General features: G+C 59.8%; 1 protein-coding gene across 23 annotated transcripts in view; it reads right to left on the bottom strand.

Annotated features, from left to right (window-relative positions):
- The window catches only part of KIF1A (kinesin family member 1A), a 116,707-nt gene that overhangs the window by 30,338 nt on the left and 67,772 nt on the right, over positions 1–18,597 (bottom strand). For 13 of the 23 annotated variants that reach the window (XM_063648216.1, XM_063648214.1, XM_054477645.2 and 10 more), the window contains 9 exons: positions 17,514–17,662; positions 16,949–17,127; positions 14,661–14,798; positions 6,706–6,824; positions 3,500–3,585; positions 2,297–2,435; positions 1,996–2,167; positions 1,685–1,775; positions 198–316 (listed from right to left, as the gene is read on the bottom strand). In XM_063648216.1, coding sequence (XP_063504286.1) covers positions 198–316; positions 1,685–1,775; positions 1,996–2,167; positions 2,297–2,435; positions 3,500–3,585; positions 6,706–6,824; positions 14,661–14,798; positions 16,949–17,127; positions 17,514–17,662 — 1,192 coding nt within the window. Of the gene's footprint in view, positions 1–197; positions 317–1,684; positions 1,776–1,995; positions 2,168–2,296; positions 2,436–3,499; positions 3,586–6,705; positions 6,825–13,609; positions 13,886–14,660; positions 14,799–16,948; positions 17,128–17,513; positions 17,663–18,597 lie in introns of all 23 variants that reach the window. The other 10 variants (XM_063648212.1, XM_054477634.2, XM_054477633.2 and 7 more) reach the window with 1 other exon arrangement.

Here is an 18,597-nt window from a genome sequence, read left to right on the forward strand (position 1 = left end):
GAGAGAAGCTGCGGGCAGGCCCAGAGCTCTTTGCTCTCTGAGTCCTGCCAGCCCTGGGCAAAAGGCCTCCTGGATGGGCAGGGGAGGTGGGTTTCAGGGGATGCATAGGCTCTGCAGCCTCAAGACAGCTGGATGAAAAGATCTGGGCAGGGGCTTTGAGGACAGCAGCCCCGAACTCCCCGACCCAGGGCGCTGACCTGAGCACATCCTTGCAGAGGGGCGGGAACGGGTGCTGCTGGTAGTGGCCAAAGACCTCAAACACAATGGGCTGGCTCTTGATGTACTCAATGAAGGACTTGGTCACCTCCACTGCGATCTGGCGGGCAGGCAGGTGGGAGGACAGGAGGGCACAGCCAGGTCACATTCAAGGGGGAAGGAGAGTCACATCAGTGAGCTAAGCGCTTCAGGCCCAGATCTGGGACCCCTAGCTGGGCCCACCTCTGCCCAGGGGCAGCAGCCTCCTCTAGGCCCTTCAGCCCAGCCCCTCCTCCCACCACATGCCCCAGACAGACTCTGGAGTGTATCCCTCGGCCTCTCTCCCCAGGATGAACAGGGGCCACGTGGCTCAGCTGCCCTTTCAGAACACAGAGCTGGGAAAGGTGACAAAGGGCAGCGCTGGCCTCTGCAGGACGCCCCTTCTTAGGCCCTGCCCCACTCAGCAAGAGTTACGGGTTGGACCGTGTCCCCCTCATCAAATTTGTATGTTAAAGTCCTAACCCCAGGACTTCAGAATGAGAGTATATCCTGAGATAGGGCCTTTACAGAGAAAACGGAGTTAAAGAGAGGTCATCAGAGTAGGTCCCAATCCAGCGTGGCTGCTGTCCCTATGAAAAGGGGAAGTTTGGGCCCAGGCACACGCAGAGGGGGAGGGCCATGTGGACAGACACAAGGAAGAGGCGGCTGTTCTATAAGCCAAGGATAGAGGCCTAAGAAGGAGGCAACCCTGCCCACACCCTCATCCCGGGCTTCCAGCCTCCAGAGCCATGGGAGGCCACATTTCTGTTGTTTTTAGATGCCCCTATCTATGGTGCTTTGTGACAGAAGTCCCAGCCAACTAACCCACTGAGTCTCCAGGTTATCAGCCCTGCCAAATCCACACCCATGGCCTGGCACTCAAGGCCTGGCTCCCTGGTAGCTTTCCTTATCACCGTTAGGCACCTCTTTCCCCTGCTGCCCCAAGAGCCCAGTTCTCCTGCCTGGAGGAGGAGCTGCTCCGCCTTAAAGGCCCCTCCTGTCCATCATCGTAGCAGCCCAGCTGCCATCACTCTCCTGCCTGGAATTTTCCACACCTCTCGGGACGTTGCTGGCATCCTGCAGCCCCTGTGGTCCTGCCTCCTTCCCATTCCCAACACCCAAGCCACGGCTGCCCTGGCTGAGCACCCCCAGCCCTCGGTAGAAACCCCAGGCCCCACTGCACCTGCATCCGACTCCCCATCGGCTCTATGCTCACCATGGGCAGCAATCAGGGGCTCTGAGTGGCCCCCATCCCCCAGCTGTAAACCCATCAAGGGTCTCCCACTGCCCAGAAATTGCTCCTACACCCTGCCTGGCACTGGAGTTCCTGGTGCTCAGGGCAGTCCTGGCCCACAACTGGTGTTCAGAAGAGGGAGAATGAGCCATGCTCAGAGAGGCCCTGGGAGGTTCAGTCAGTGGCAGGGATGGGGAGAAGCGTCCAGGGACGTACGTTCTGGACGTGGTAGAAGCCAAGTGGGGGGCCTCTGCCTGTGTTCTTCAGGGGCTCCGTGGAGAAGGCCTCGTCATGGCGGTGGATGAAGCTGCAAAGCAGAGGAGATGCTTTGGTGTGGGGTGGGGGACTTGGGATGAGACCTTACCAGGTGGAACCCGCCTCACATGAGGGTGCCGGGGCATTCAGGGCCTGTGGGCTGGGCCAACACGGCACCAACATGGCCTGCTCCCTGCTCAGCGCCTAGGCAGGGGCTCCTTGGACACAGAGTCCCTGCACAGCGCAGGGACACAAAGGCAGCAGGGGCTCACTTGAACTGGCAGAAGATGTCGGCATATTCAGCAGAGATGCTGGACGCCTGCAGGACTGTCACACGGAAGGTGAAGGTGCTGCCCAGGCGGAGGTGGTCCAGGGCAGCATCCAGGGGCCCATCCAGGGCGGCTTTCTCGGAGCTGTCTAGGAGGAGGCCTTCTGGGGGCACTGCTGCTGGGAGTCAAGGAGAGAGTCATGGACCTCCAGACCATATTGTCTTCCAGCCACAGGCCTGGGCCGGGCTCAGGAACCAGGTCTCAGCATCCCCCACGCCCTGGGCAGCTGGGGTGGGTGGCCCACCTGAACAGGTGTTGTTGTTGACTTCATCGGCTGAGGGCCCCACGTCTGCGCCCTGGCCCTGGCCCTCCACGATGCGAAGCTCTTCCTGGGAGGTTCCCGAGCGGGACATCCCCACCACGGGGCAAGACTCGGACTGGAACTGATCAGAGGGGGACCAGAGTCAGAGAGAGCCAGGATCCAGCCGGTGAGGGGCACTGTAGACCCTGTCACAGGCCCACGGGAGGGCTGTGCCGCCCAGAGCCTGGGCTGGGGCCTCCATGAACCCACGCACCAGACCTGTGCCTGCCTTGTGGGGGGCACCCACCTCCCCGGGTCTCAGTTTCCCCTGCTGTGGATATGTGTCTTTGGATTCTATAGCCTATGGCTATGTGAGGTCTGAGCTGTCCTGGAAACAACTCACCACCCACCTCTCTGCTCTGGTCTTCAGTTCAGCCGGACCCCCACCTGCCAGGGCCCCTTGCCCAGCAGGTTAGCTCTCTCCCCTCCCCTTCTTGGGCATCTCCAACACTGACAGCCCCTCCAAGAGAAAAGGCGTTGGGCAGATAGACCACCCTCGCTCAGGGAGTAGGGCACCCAGGTTCCAGGTGACGGCACGGCCAGGTGGGCACGGGTGAGAAGCGAGTCTAAGAAGGTGGGGGCAGGAGCCACCTGAGTGTGGCATGGGGTGCACTTTGGGGACCTTCCTCCACCACTCTCTCAAGAGCAGAAGAGGAGACTGAGTGGTCCAGGTGCCACTGGACGCAGCGCTGGCCCTTCACATGAGGACCGCAGGTAGGCAGCCTCAGGGGGCCCCCTCATTCTCACTGGGGAACAGGCAAGGAGTAGGCGAAGGGGGCAGTGGGAACGCGCTGTCCTGTGGGGACCCAGAGGAGAGCTGGTCCAGAGAAGGGAGACAGGGTGGGGGTGGTTACACCTCAGTGTCTGTTCTGGAGGCTCATGTTGTCCACCTGCTCTGCGCCCCGGCTTGGACCCTGGAGCGGCCGTGGTAGGAGATGGGCGCATCCAGGGGTCAGGGCAAACCCGGGAAAAGGGACGTGGTGTGCTTAGAGACGGGGCAGGCTCAGTGCTCTGGACCAGAGGGAAGAACCCCAAGAGGACTCAGGGCCCGTGGGATGGGACAGCGGTGTTAGAGGAGCAAAGTGCACAGGACTCCAGTGAGCACCAGGCACCTCCAGGTCTGGGACTTGGGAGGGAGCTTGGTACCTTTTCAAAATGCTGGTCATCAAAGGAGATTTTAGCAGTTCCCGACTGGCGGACGCCAGAGCCATAATCAGGGGCCTCTTCATCGGCTGCAGAAGAAACGGAGCAAATGGTTGGAGCCCAGCTTGTCCCCTGAGGTGGGTGTGGGCAGAGCCAGGCCGGGCCACCCCGCAGTCAAAGTGAGGGCACAGAGGCCAGAGCGGGCAGCAGGCCCCTGACCGAATCTGCCGCCCGTGGCTCAGTGACAACCAGGACATGTCCCGGCACACTGACCACCTGCCTGTACTGCCCAGGGGCCCCAAAGCAGCCACAGCCTCATCACAGCCCACTTTGATAGGAGTCACGAAGTCTATATTTTCAAAACCAAATCTTGCCCACATTCCCAGGTGCTCAAGCAGAACCCGGGTAGCCCCTCCCCATCCCCATGTGCAGAGACCACCCCACCGGCCCTGCTGGTCCCACCTCCAGAATCACGACGTGCCTCTGCCACCATCTGGGTGAAGCCACCACCTGTCACCTGCCTAGACATTCAAGGGCCACCAACTGCCCCTCCACGCAGCTCCCCAGGCCTGCCGGTGCATGCGCCCACACTCCCAGCCTTCAAAGCTCTCACTGGACCCACTGCCCGAAGCCCTGAGCTCTGTCCTGCCATGGTCTGTGACAGCCGGCGCCTGCTCATGGAGGAGTCAGTGCTGAGGGAACAGCAAACTGACCTCGCCCAGGTCACGGGCAGGGCTGATGAGACTTCTGACACCACCAATGCAAGGGCCGGTGCCTTTTCTAAGTTCCCTTCTCCACCACCACAGCCATTAGACAGGGAAACAATTAGGCGTCACCCAACATAAAATGATCCAGTTGTAGGATGGCCGGCAGGAGGCCTGGTGACCCAGCCCAGGATAGAAGCACTTCCCAGGCACTGTCCCAACCTGGTTTCCCAGTATATGACCTGGGATAGCAGGGGCTGTGGACCTGGGCACACAGACCTGGGCTCAGAGCTGCTGTGCGCCTTCCTAACTGGTGACCCTCATCTGAGAGGTGGGGGTACCTCTCAACCCCATAGGGTGCAGGACAGAGGTAGAGCTTTGCACTGAGCTTGAACTCGGGGCCTGGGAAATGGGCAACCTTGACGTGGACCCCAGAGAGCTCCTCTGACCAAGGGCAGACCAGGACGGCAGCTGCCCTCACAAGGACATGGGCCGGCCCCACGGCCTCTGGTGCAGCCCCACTCTCAGGAAGTGACTGTCAGGGTGGGGGCCAGTGGGAGGCAGTGGTCAGGATGGCTCCGCTCAGCCATCCTGACCACTTGGCGGGAGCTGCTGGCACAAGGCAGGATTGGGAGGACCTGGTAAGGTGGGGGTGGCACCTCCTGGAGGGGAGAAGGAGGTGATAGGTGTTCCCAGCTTCCCTGAGTATTGCAGCCCCGGTAAACACCCCACCTTCCAGCAGCAGGGCTGGGGCCCTTCCCTGGTGCTCGCCCTCATTCCCCAGGTGGGCCCCCTGATTCTCAGCACTGTGGTATCACAGTGACTGGATGACAAGCAATGACATGGCCAGTGGGAGGTGCTGTAAACAGCATTTAGAAATTATGGGCTAGGCTGGGCAGGGTGGCTGGCTGGGCGTGGTGGCTCACGCCTGAAATTCCAGCACTTTGGGAGGCCGAGATGGGCAGATTACTTGAGGTCAGGAGTTCGAGAGCAGCCTGGCCAACATGGTGAAATCCCGTCTCTACTAAAAATAAAAAAATTAGCTGGGCGTGATGATGCACCCCTGTAGTCCCAGCTACTCTACTCGGCAGGCTGAGGCAGGAGAATCGCCTGAACTGGGAGGCAGAGGTTGCACAACGAGCCGAGGTCGAGCCACTGCACTCCAGCTGGTGACAGAGCAAGACTTTGTCCAAAAAAAAAAAAAAAAGAAAGAAAAAAGAAAAGAAAGAAATTATGGCCTAAGGAGAATTTAACATTAGAGTCAAATTAACTTCATTAATTAGGTGAGATTAAAATCGCCCAAGGCGGCCAGGATAGCAGGGCCGGGAGGACCAGACATCTTGCATCTTGCGGGGGATATGAGGTATCTCAGGGTGGATAATACGAGCCATCTCAGAGTTGGGGGACTTGCCATCTGGGGAGGGGTATGGCCATCTCAGCCTGCTCCAGGTCGCTTCTCTGAGCAGCCCCAGCCCGGCAGCCAGGAGCACCCCTGCAGCCATGGATGCACGTCCTCTCTGCATCCATCTGCCTGTCTGTGTGTCTGTCTGTACTACTCCCTCCCTAGGGTGCCCAGGCAGCCAAGGCCTTTGAGAGGAAAAAGAGTGGTCCCTGGTGAGGGGAGACCTTGGTAGAGGAGCCTGGGGCGGGCAGAGAAGGGAGTGGGACCTTCCCTCACGGCACAAGCTGCCTGTTGCCCTGCAGCTTCCAGGCAGCCAAGCTCTCTCACATCTGTGTTCTGGAGTACCCTTCAACATTCCTATCAGGTGGGGAGCATTACAACGGATCCTGTTTACATGTGAGCAAACCAAGGCTCAGACACTCTGGGGCTGCCCTGGTGCCTCCGGCCATCAGGAGCAGGCTGAGCAGCACCAGTCTCCACCTCCCACAAGGGAGGGGCTTGTGTCTTCAGGCCCAGTGTGGAGGGGGACAGGCCTGTGCCTGAGAGACCAGGGAGTGCATCAGGGCACCAGAAGCACCCCAGGGAGGGCTGCCCTGAGCAGGGCCCAGGGGCCAGGGACTGGGCCTCACATGCCTTTCCTGGGGCTGCAGAGACAGCTGGGTGGGTGGGATGTGTTGACAGAGAGCACCTGCTCTGCAGCAGGCTGGGGGAGGGATCCAGGTGGTCTTGGGTCCACATGGGGCTGCCTGATGGGAAGGTGGAGACCCCCAACCACAGCAGGCTCAGATGGCACTGGGCTCAGCCTGCACAGCCCCCAAGGCACCCCCAGCTGACCCTGGGGAGTCCAGAGCCAAGAGCTGGGCAGCAGGGGCTTCCCCTCCAGAGCCCACCGTGGGGCAGCAGCCCAGGGCGCCAGCCCAGGACAGGGTGGAAAAGCAGCTTCAGGTTGACCCCAGGGAGAGTGGAGGGCCAGCTGAGGCCAGCTTCCCACTAACCACTACATGATGCCAGAAGGCCCTTCTCGGGCCCACGCCTCTGCCTACAAAGGTGAGAGCCAGCCCCAGGGGCTCCAACGCCCCACACGGCCTTCGGCCCACACGCACCTGAGATGGCCTGGACAGCCACGCGGAGGAAGCCCTTCACCTCGCCCTTCTCGCTGACGATTGCCACACGGTGCACCAGGGGAACGGGGTACAGCAGGTTGCTCAGGTACACGAAGGCCCTGGGGGGAAGCAGAGGCTGCGGTCATGGGCCACCCCTCCACGTGTGTTCTGAACGGCAGCGGTGGCAGCATGGCCTGGCTCACGACACAACACGGAGCTGCAAAGCAGAGGGAAGCCGCCAGACAGGACAGCCAGGGCCAGGACAGCAAGAGCGGGTGGGGACAGGCAGGGCGGGCACTCGGAGGAGACAGGAGGTGGAGCGACAGAGAGGAGGACGAGGAAGGAGCTGCGGCGAGCAGAGGCACAGCCCAGTTGGGCCCGAACCTGGCTGCCTGAGAAGGGAGCAGCCGAGGAGGGAGGTTTCAGCCTGCTTCAAGGAGGACGGGGGCCAGACCAGGACCCAGACCACATTGCACTGCCCCCCTTTTCACACTGGCACTGATGGCCAGCATCGCTCTGCCTCCTGCTCACTTCCCAGGGGTCCCTGATGCTCACGGACCCCACAGAACCCCTTCCCCACACAGAAACTCAGCAGGTGGGAGCTCCGAGGTGAGCTGGCCAAGATGAGGCAACCCCAGCCCAGGGCCCAGGGAGGTGCTGAATGGAGCCCTGAGGATACCCCCAGGGCCACGGTGCAGCCCAGCCTGCCCTGTCAGCGACCCAGAGCACCAAGACCCTCCCTTTCCCAGGATCGGCCTAGGCAGAGACCACGAGCACCTACGGTCGCCAGATAGCTGCTGCGTTCCCTGTGCTGACCAATATGTGGGCAGCTGGGAGGACAGAGAGGACTCTGGAAGACCCCACGCCACCCAGCCAGGGGAAGGATACCCTGCTTCCTGCTCCAGGCAGGTGTGGCTCTGAGCACCATGACCTCCGGCATGGGAAAGGGCCGTGCCTGGGGCCCTCGATTCCAGAGCAGATACTGATGAGGGGTTGAGTGAGACTCAGCGGGCTGTGAACGCCCAACACCTCTCTCAGGTGGGCTCCTGACCTTGCTCCCTCCACACCCTAACCCCCCTGACCTTCCTGCAGCAGCAAGTCAGAAACCAGCAGCACAGCGGCCCCTCCTACTCATCAAATCCATCAGTTCCACCTCAAAAGTCTTCAAGAAGCCCCCCTCAACTGTCCCATCACCACCAGCCACCCTGCCATGGCCACCACAGCAGCCAGAAAGGTCTTAAGGCACCAATCAGACACATCCCCCCATGCCCTTGGTGACACCCAAGCTCCTTGCAGGGGTGTCCATGCCCCACCTGGCCCTGGGCGTCCAGGCCCTGCCTCCCCATCACAGTCAAGCTCAGCCTTGTGGCCCATGGGTCCATGGATGCCCCAGGTGTCTCTGCTTCCAATGCAGAAGCCCTACCCTCCATCTCATCTGCTGCCTCAAGCCTCCTCAGAGGCCCCAGCATTCCAGCGACTGTCAGGACCTTCCCCTTGGCCGTCTCTTTCATTCTGACTTTACACATCCCCATGGAACCTCCCTTGCTTTCTGAGTGGCCCTGCTAAGCTGAGACCTCACCAACACCCTCACTGCAAAATGGCCCCGGCTCGCAATAGGAAAAGGGTCTTGCTGCCCTCTAGGGGCCTGAAAGTCTCCTCAGGCCTCTCTCCTGGGGTAAAGGAAGCCCCTGGTGGCTTTTTGGGCCCTCTCCTCAGCACAACGCCCCCTCTGAAGATGCCCCCCGAGAAGCCAGTGCCCCACACCAATGGAGCCCATCAGGCACTTGTTACCCACAGGGCTGCAGGTGGCTCTGCCTGACTTAGGTGTGGGGGCTGGGGCTCCACTGCCCTAGGCCACCCACCCAGGTTATGTCCGGAAGTGGCCATGGAAGCTCACCCTGGCCCTAGTCACGAGAGGACGTTGAGGCCCACAGGGCGGGGCCCCTCCCCACAGTCCTGCTGGGTGCTCCGCAGGCAGGGACTCACCAGCATCCCCTTGGGAGTGGGATGGCAACGGCTTCCCTCCCCAGGGCACCCTGGGCTCCTGGACGAGGGTCTCTGCTTGACAGTGGGGGTGGGAAAAGGGGCTGCTATAAACTGAGCAAAGCTAAGGTGTCCAGGAGTGGGGGTGGGGAGAGCCAGGACTTGGGCCGCCAGAGAGCACGGCTCTTCCCCGTGGCTGGCGCACCACACTGGGGGAGACATAATGAGACCAGACGGGACAGCCCATGCTGTAGGGCTCTGAGCCAGCCCCTGCCCTCCAGCCCCCACCCACCCCACATTTTCCCAGAGCCAGTGCCCACTGCAAAAATCCCAGGGTTAGAGGGCAGAAGGGCACTGAGGATGAAGAGACTGCCCCACCCCACTCTGCAGGGAGCCCATGGGGTGGTGCTGGGAGAGGGGGCGGGACCTGGGACCACTCCCACTGTGGGCCAGGTGAGGACACTCAGGCACGGGGTTCCTGAATCCATTAGCGCAGCTCATAGGAAGGAGAGGCTATAGCTGTCCAGGGCCACCCAGACAGAGTCAGACACTACCTTTCCTACCCCAAAGACCCATCACCACAGCTGCCTTCCCAAAGCTTAGGGCAATTCCATAGGGGCTGCTGGCAGTGAGCAGAGCCCTGGGCTCTGGGGCCATCCACATGTGCCACTCATGGCACCACAAAGGTGACCCACAAACTTCTGAGCTCCCCAGGACCACCCCCAGAGGGAGGAGTCTTCTGCACCTGAGCTAGAGAAGGGGCCACCCCCTCCCCACTCTTAGCTCTCGGGGTCTCACACTGATCCCCTCCTCACTCTCCCCCACTGCCCTGAAAGGTCAGGTCCAAGTGGGTCTGAGGCAGTGCAAAGAGAGGTAAACTGAGGCAGGGGCCGGGCCCATCCCAGGTCACATGGTGAGGCTGCAGCAGGCAGGCCCCATCCTGGCTCTCTCCACAGGGCCTCCCTGCTGAACAAACGCTGTGTGGAACTGACTCTGAGGAGACGCCTTCTGCCATGTTGCCAACTGTGGGCTCAGGCACCAGCAGCACAGCACAGACTCGAGTGCCCCACCAATCAAACAGGGGCTGGACTCGAGGAGGAGGCCCAAGCCCCTCGCAACCCCAGGCTCAGATCATCCCATTGTGAAGCAACATGGCAGAAATCACAGCAGCCGGCATCTGTGGAGGCTCCCTACGGGACAAGCACAGAGGCGAGCACATGGGGCCTTTTCCTCTTCTACCTCCTGGGAGGCAGCGCACCCCCATCTCCTCACCAGGGCACATCCTAATAAACAGCCATCTCAACTCAACCAGCTGCACCCTTCTTTCTTAGAGATGCCCAAAATCCACCCAGGGTCTCAGCACATTAGAACGATGAAATATGGTACTTATACCTCATCGCACTGAGGATGACCCTGAGGCAAAGAGATTAAGGAAGTCACCAGGGCCTGGCAGCGAGGGCCTGCAAGGGACTCCTCTCCAGCTCAACTGTGTGGACATCAAGCTCCACCGCCTACTTCTAGGGCCAGGGTTGGCTTCCATGGGCTCTTCCTCACCCACTCTGAGTGGGCAATTAACCTGGGCACCTGCTTAGTTATCACAGCTGATTAATTAAGCAGATCGATTGTTTCATGCTTTTTCGGATTGTCCTCATGCTGGGGGCTGGGGGGACCCAGACACTGTAGCACCACAGACTGCTGCTAACTGCTTTCAAACAGATGGGCAAGATGCAGCCCAGACTGTGCCCCAAAGGTGGGGACTGCTGGCAATGGGGCCCCGAGGGACATCCAGGTAGAGGTTATACAATGAAAAGGACCCCTGAGGTCTGACACCAAATGCTCCCCCATCTCTACTGCACCCTGTGAGCATCCTCATGGCACTGACCTCAGGCCCCAGGCCACCAGTGGGACAGGTGGATCTGGCTGTGGCTCTAGTGCTGGGTGCTCTCCTCTCCCCACTGCCCGTCCCAGTCTGCCTGGCTTGGTGATAGACTTGTTCAGCCACAAGGGACCTCTAGGGCCCTGAATCCACTGCCCCAGTGGCAGCACCAGCCTCAAGAGAGCTGTGAGCTGGGCCTGGAAGGTGCCCCCCCACTCTGTGAAGAGCCCATGCCAACCAATGCACCCCAAGTGGGAGGTGATGGGGCAGAGCACTGGTGCCTGGCATCTTGAAGCCTGGCGTCTCTGCCCAGTGGAGACACCCTCCAGGGCCGCAGGTCTCACATGCCTGGGCAGGCCATGCCCCCACCTGCCCTCTAGGTGCCAGAAATAACCTGACATCAGTTGGGAACCAGAACGTAGCCCAGGCCTGTCCCTACCAGCCACAGACACACCCAATGCACAGAGTGGTTCTCAGGATCTCGGGCCGAGAGACGCCATCCGCAGCCATGCTACAAATACCAAGACAGAGGGGCCCCAGCCCACCAAGAGCACCATGTGGAACCCAAGGGAGTGGCATGGCCTTGCCAGTCCAGGGGGCACAGAGCTGACCCTGAGTGAAGCCCTCGAGCTGGAGCAACGTTTATCGACCCAGCCCTAGACACCTGCGCTCCCTCCCCAGCCCTGCTCCCCTCCCAGGGACCCTCATCCCAGGCAGTCAGCCTCTCGCCCTGCTCTCTCTGCAGCTCCTGTGCCCACCCACCTTTCCTGTGTTTCCCACCCGTCCTGTGCCAGGGGAAATCAGAGCCCCAGGCCCACTCCTGTTGGAATATGGGCAGTGGTTACCAACCCACCTGCCTCCCCAGGTCACCTGGTGCCCCAGACCGCCAGAGGCAGAGGCCCCTGGGGGCTGACCCTGGCCTTGGGTGAGGAGCCCCAGTGCAGAACACAGGAGGCCAGTGCTGGATGGGCCTTCGCAGAGGCCAGGGTACCTTGAAGCAGACTGAAACCCAGCCCAAGAGAGAGGCAGCAGCAGAGGCAGACAGAGCGAGGGCTGAGTGTGGCGGGAGGGAGGGAGGAGGCAGGCGCTAACCACAGATTGGTGAGGTGCAAAGACGCATGCTGGGACCCAGGGAAGCCTTTCCAGAGGGGACAAGAGTGGGTGCCTCAATTTCGCTGAAGCTTTGGAGAGAGAGCCAGCAGCTACCAGAAGGTTAAAGGAAAATCAACGAGGGGCCTTCCCAGGGCCGGGCCTGCACAGCTGCTGCATGGGAGAAGCCAATTCTTGCCAAACCAAAAAGATCAAGATGATTCTGAATGAAGCCCTTCACAGACCACCCCGCAATATGGGGGCCAGGTCTCTCTTTGATGACTTTTGTTTGGTTTGGTAGTTTTGTAAAATCTCAAATCCACAAAAGGGGAAAAAAATGTTGGAAGGACCCAGCTCTTTCTGGCTGAGACTGCGAGAGCCCCACCCCACTTCTCCTGATGTCCTCGTCCCCCTGTGCGTCCTGATCCCTCACCTACCTGACACCCGGAGCCACTCCTGGGGCCCAGGAGGTGCAGGGGGCCTGGCCCTACAGCCCAGGGCTTTCTGAGAGAGGCCTGAATAGAACTGGCCTTGGGGTCCACTGCTCCCTCTTGGGCCCTGCAGAGTGGGAAGTACAGGCCCAGAGCATCTCGGAGGGAGAGTGCCACAGGTTTTTATCTGGTAGGCCAGCTTATCTCACCTCACAGCCTAGTAACACCCATGGAAAATTAATCAGAATAAATCCATGGCACGTGCCCATGAGGACCTGCTGTCTTCCAAGAGGGAGAGTGAGGCTTTCCTTCCACCGTCTCCACCCAAGGACAGAGTAAAGCCCGTGTAAACCCTGCGATCTGGGGTCACCCTTAGCCTTCAGCTGTCAGCACTGCTGCTCCAAGCTCCAGACTTCTGAAAACTTCCACTGGCCTAGCCTAGGGAAGCAATCTTAATCGCCAAAAAAAGGTTACTATTAAGAATTATCTTATGACATTCATATATGTAAAATATATAAATTCAGCTGTTTCCTGAGCTGACCTTCTGACTACTACAGCCAGGTTTCTAGATCTTTCCTTCACTTGACTTCCCTTCCATGATAACAGGAAGGCAGCTGGATTTGCCAAATCTGCCAGCAGGGCGGGACGCCTGCTCCCTGGGTCTGGGCTTCCCCAGCCTCCATTCTGTCTCCCAACCGTGGTTTCTCATCCATTTGGGCAACGTGATAACCAGCTTCTCTCTGCAAAGGGCACATTCCATGAGGGCATTGGGCCACATGCCCCCATCTCTGGCCATGACAACCGAGGAGGTCAAGAGGGATGGAGTCGTCCTCACCTTTAGACAGGCATGGTTTGCCCAGGCCCCATCGCTTCAGAGGGAGATGGGAGGGTTAGCAGCTGCCTCACACTCCTAAAAGGAAGGCCTTCCCTGGTCTCAGGATAGCTGCCTCTGAGTTCAGCTCCTTTCCCCACAGAGAGTGGAGAGCACTGAGAGCAGCCGGGAGCCTCTGTCTCTTCTGGATGACAGCTGAGCTGGGGTGAGGCTGCCTTTGCTAGGACAGTGTTGATTCCCAGGAGAATGACAGGACGGGCATCCTGCTTGGGGGCAGCTGGCCCTCACCTATCAAATGCCCCTCGGGCCCTGCACCGGGACTTTCAGGGAGGAACTCGGCCATTGCGTGCCTGAGCCACTCTGGGGTTCCTACGGCCTCTCTGCAGAAATAGTCCCACCTGCCTGGGGCCACAGCTGCAAGCTCCGGGGTGCACTACCTCTTCTGTACCTGGAACCCAGACTCTTCCCTGCTGGCCCAAAGTGACAGTCTCCAGGATGGGTGAGCAGCCCCACTGCAAGGATGCAGGGCCCGGGGGCCCTTGGGTGCTCTCCTCAGGAGGCCAGCCCCTCCACCTGCCTCGCCTGCCCTGGGAGGGCCCGGGCCAGGCCCCAGCGGTCCATCTGTGCCCGCAGCAGTGCTCCTGTGCAAAAGAGCTGGGTCCTCCCCAGCATGCTCTCCTCGACCTCACCAACCTTCCTACTAAACTGAACAGGGGGGGCCGGTCGTAAAACGGGTCCCGGCGGTCACACAGCTTGTGCTGCCGAAAGACGTCGTCCTCCAGGTCCTCCTCCTCCTCCTCATCCTCCTCCTCCTCCTCCTCCTCCTCCTCCCCCACGCTCTGCTCCTCAGCAGGCTCGGTGGCGTCGGAGTCGGGGCTCGAGAAGGTGGGGGAGGGGGTGAGAGCAGCCATGCGCTCGCTCATGCATGTGTTGAGAAGAGGGTAGCTGTTGCAGCCAGAGATGGCTGAACTGAGGTTAGTGCGACAAGACAGAGAGAAGTTAACACCAGCGACTCGCAGGGACGAACAGGGGCCGGGGCCGGGGCTGGGGGGATCTTCTGTTTAAAACCAAAACCAAACACACAGACCATCGAGAATGCTGCTTTAAAAGATGAGAGAACCAAAACTGTGCCCCCAGGCTTGGAAAGAAATCACATGTATGGCCAGCAGGAAGGTTCCGGAGGACACCTGCAGGTGGGACTGAGAACAGGGGTCTCGGCTGGGAGTGGCTGAGGCCATATGAGGACCTCGAGAGTTTGGCCACATTGAGGCCTCAGAATACCACAGTCCCATGGGGTGAAGGGGGCTGGATGCAGACTCCAGACTGGGAGACCAGGGAAGGAGGCAGCCATTTCTAAGGCTCAGGTGACACAGCCCTGCCTCCATGTTCCCACCCTCAAGGCCAACAGGTGACCCCGGAAAGTTTGCTTGGGAGCCTCACATATTCATACACATGGACCCATGGGTTCTGGAGGCTACAGCCCTGCAGTGGGTTTGGGTGGCAGTGCCAAGTCCCCATCCCACGTCCCCTGAAATAACAGGCCCTGTGGTGTGTGGAGAGGAATGGCTGGGAGGAACCTCAGGCCGGGGAGGACAGGGCTGGGAGTATGGGGCTGGAAAAGCACTTGTCGGGGCCGCTCCTTGTATCAGGCCAGGGCCCACTCCTACCCCCACTGCCATCTCTCTCTCTCAATCTCCCTCTCTCTCAATCTCTCTCTCTGCCAAGGAAGGGAGGAGGCGCCCACCTGCCCACCAGCCGGAACCAGGGGAAGCGGTCATAGAAGGGGTCTCCACCGGTCACCACGTTGTCACAGTCCTCGATGACACTGGAGGGCACCTCTGCAGCGCGGTCGTACATCTCCCGCATCAGGTCCAGACGCTGCCTGCAGGGACAGCAGGGGTCAATGTGGACCCAGGCCCAGCGCTCAGCAGCTGGCACTGCACGCCCTTATCTCCTGGGGACAGTGGGCTCAGCCTAGCTCTGGCCACAACATCCAGCTCAGGGTCATCAAGGTTCAGGGGGCTTGCTAGACAGATCCCCTCTGTGACCCTTAGAGCTGGTCAGTCACAGGTAACATACTCAGCTAAGCACGCAAGGTCACCAACAGCTCCTCCCAAACTCCCTCCAGGGGGTGGGTTGGGGAACAAGCAGTGAGGGGCTAGACGGGCTGGCTGCACTGGGCTGCTGGAAAGCTGGCGGAGAGGTGGGAAGAGAATCCAAGTGAAGCTCAGAAACGGGGATCAGGCCACAGAGGCCCAAGAGCTCAAGAAATAAAGGGCAAACTGGGGGTAGGGACACAGGAGACAGGGAAAATAGCCTACAAATTATTATTCCCAAGAAAAATACAATGTAGGAGAAAGGAAAAGCAATCATTGTGCCCCTAGGTCTCAGGTATAAGAGAAACCACATCAACAGTGGCTGTCCGTCCTTCCAAAAGCCACGTAACCTGGGAGAACAGGGGAGAAGAGTGAGGAGCGTGAGTGTGGGAGTGTATGCTGTGTATACGTGCACGTCTTCATGAATGCTTATGAGTGTGTGTGTGTGTGTGCATGAATGTGTATGTGTGTAGGAGTGCATTAATCATATTTTTATTTTCTGTATCTTGTGATGTTTTGACTTCCTTGCGGGGCACTGCAGGCTGCGGAGGGCTGCATAGGTCCTGATAATTCCTAGAGACAGTCAGCAACTTGCCATCACTCCTGCCTTTCCTACACAAACCAACCAATCCCGAGTCTGTACCCCAGCCACCTCCTTTCTCTAACTTTTTCACACACCAGGCCAATATTCCCCCTGGCCTAAATCACCCAGGACAAGGTACCGGACAACTAGGGACAGCCCTATGCCCTAGAGCCCTGCAGAATTATTCAAACTAGCCAAGCCTAAGCTGTCTCCCTGCCCTGCCTGGCCTTTCCCACAACTCCAGGCTGTGGCCTGGGCCTTCCCCTACTCCTACTCCTCTCTGCCTCCTGATGGGCCCTGGTGCCTCCCCCTGTAGCCCTGCAGGGTGGAGCGTGCCATGCTCTGCTTCCCAGGGGCCTTTGAGTGACATTCAACTCCTCCACTGACGGCGCTGACCTCACATGGTGACTCAGTCACCCCCATAACTTAAGGCCTGGCTGGGTGCAGTGGCTCGCACCTATAATGCTACTACTTTCGGAGGCCAGGGTGCAAGGATTGGTTGAGGCCAGGAGTTAGAGATCAGCCTGTGCAACAGAGCGAGACCTCATCTCTACCACAAAAAAATTCAAAAATTAGCTGGGTGTCATGCTGCACTCCATTCCTGTGGTCCCAGCTACTTAGGAGGCTGAGGTGGAACAATCACGAGCCCAGGAGTTCGAGCTGCAGTGAGCTGTGATCACACCACTGCACTCTAGCCTGAGCAACAGAGCAAGGCCCTGTCTCTTGAAGAAAAAAAAAAAATCAAGGCTCAAGACAAATCAGAGTGAGCATGTGGGGACAGCAGAGGCCGAGCTTTAGGAAGGACACGAGCTCACATAGGGCACAGAGGGGCACAGCCCAGGCTTCCTCCTCGCCACCCCCACCTCAGCTCCTCCTCCACCTTCCACTGGGTTCAGCTAAGGGATCCACCTCCCGGCAGCTTCCTGAATGGAGGAGCAAACCCCCCACCACCTTTCCCAGCCCCTCTGGGGAGCCACCCTTCAGGCCCTGCTGTACCCGCTCTGGGTGCTCCGCCAGCCTGTTCTGTCGGTGCCACAGCCTGCCCTCCCCTACACTGCACCGTCCTGACCCCTGTGGGCCTAGGGAGCATTCCCCTCATCTGTCCTTTCCTCCGAAAGAAAATGCCCAGATCTATTTTTATGTATGATTGCTGCACTGGTAGAAAGAGAATGAGGATTCTACAAGGCTGGACTCTATTCACATTTTTCTTCTGATTTTAAAATAATCGGAACAGGAGGAACAGCGGTGTCTGCAGGTACTCGCTGTGAAGCCTGTGCCTGCCACCGCTCCTGTGGTTTCAGCCCTGCCCAGGAGGACCCTCCCACCATCCACCCAGCGGCCCTCCAGCCACACCTGAGCTTCTCCAGCGTCCAGTAGTGGGTGGCCCCGTTCTTCCGGTCCTGGACCTCCACGGCCACAATGGTGCGGGGGAAGGGCCGTGTCTCTCGGTCTTTGGCGGCCTCTGGGGGCAGCAGGTCGGGTGGCAGAGGGGAGTAGAGTGTGTCCGTCAGGAGGACAAACTGGAATTCTACCTGTGACGGGGGAAGATGACCACTCGTCAGCTCCTTGGGGGACAGGGTGCCAGGTCCCCAAAAAGGCTTCCTTCCCACCTTCTGGAGATTTCAGCTGCCTGCCCCACAATGGTTCACTGGAATCTTTCAGACAGCCACCAGGGGGGACCACCTGCTTCCTGCCTGCCCACCTGGCCGCCGTCTCCCGTGAGCAGCCAAGTCCCACCTGGCCAGGTCTGGGATCCCTCACTGCCCACCCTTCTGGGGGGCCCAGGTCAGGCAGGGCTGCTACGCCATCCCCGGGGCCAGCAGAGAGCCAAGTGCTGAGTCCCAAGTAGCTGTCCCCATCATGAGTGAGGTGGCACACTCTCTCCAACAGGAAATGGTACAGCCAGTGGGCAGCCCACCCTCTTCTTCAGCTCCACGCTGATGGCATTGGCCTCCTTGAGGAAGATGGCGTTGCCCCACAGCAGGTCCCGCAGAGACGTGAACTGGTACCACTTCCACTTCCGGAAGGCCCAGAGCGCCAGCTCACACTCCCGCTCCGTCCACTGGACTGTGGGGAGAGGTCACACGTGGTCATCGCAGGAAGGCCATGACCCTGCCCACCATGCCCCGCCCTCTGGAAGGTCAGGCCAGTCGGCCATTCCATGGGGCTGCCTAAGCTGACCCTGTGCTCTGTGTACCTCACAGCCGGGTGGTTATCAGGTAAAAAGATGGAAGGCTGGAAGGTTACTCCCCATGTGGTCACTGAGGCCAGAGGTGGACAGGCCCCTCTCTCCCCAGGCTTCCTCTCACTCTGGGCCTGGGCTGGGAGAGCTCTGTGCTTGGCCCCCCTGTTTCACACTAACTATTTGGGTACACAGAAAGAAGAAACCGGCAGAGAGCTCTGTCACAGTGGGCAACATGAAAAGCTCTGCATGCCCCAAAGGAGAGGCCGCCACGAGCAGCCTTGTGAGTCAGGCTGAAGATCAGAGTGGCTGGGGGAGCAACACCATCAATGACAGCCACACACCATCTGGGGCCAGCAGTGGGGAGCAGGACCCACAGGAGAGGAGGCAGGAGGGCAGGCCAGGTGCTCCCAGGTGGCCCTGGCCCGTACACACTCTCCCCGCCCACGCCCTGTCTGTCCACTGGGCCCTTGAGAGAAGGACAAGCAGGGACACAAGGAGGGACTTGTCCTTGTGCTGAGGCCCCACCCCTCCTCGCAAGACAGCACTACGCGCCTTTGGCTGCCCCCAGTCCGGCACGCCTGAGCTTTGCAGTGGGAGGGAGCTTTGCTGGGTAAATGAGACCAAACAGGGGAAGAGGCCAAGGTCATGCCAGCACAAAGCTGCTGACCACCTGGCCAGAGGCCGAGATGGGCACAAACCCCTCCCCACCTGCATGTGGGCCACCTCTGCCCACAGCTGCGGGAGGTCAGCTGGGTTGGCCCCCCGAGCACATGCTCACTGAGGGAATCCTGAGGTGATGTGCACAGTGGACTCTTCC

This window comes from Pongo pygmaeus, chromosome 11, assembly GCF_028885625.2.
Source record: "Pongo pygmaeus isolate AG05252 chromosome 11, NHGRI_mPonPyg2-v2.0_pri, whole genome shotgun sequence".
Taxonomy (NCBI): domain Eukaryota; kingdom Metazoa; phylum Chordata; class Mammalia; order Primates; family Hominidae; genus Pongo; species Pongo pygmaeus.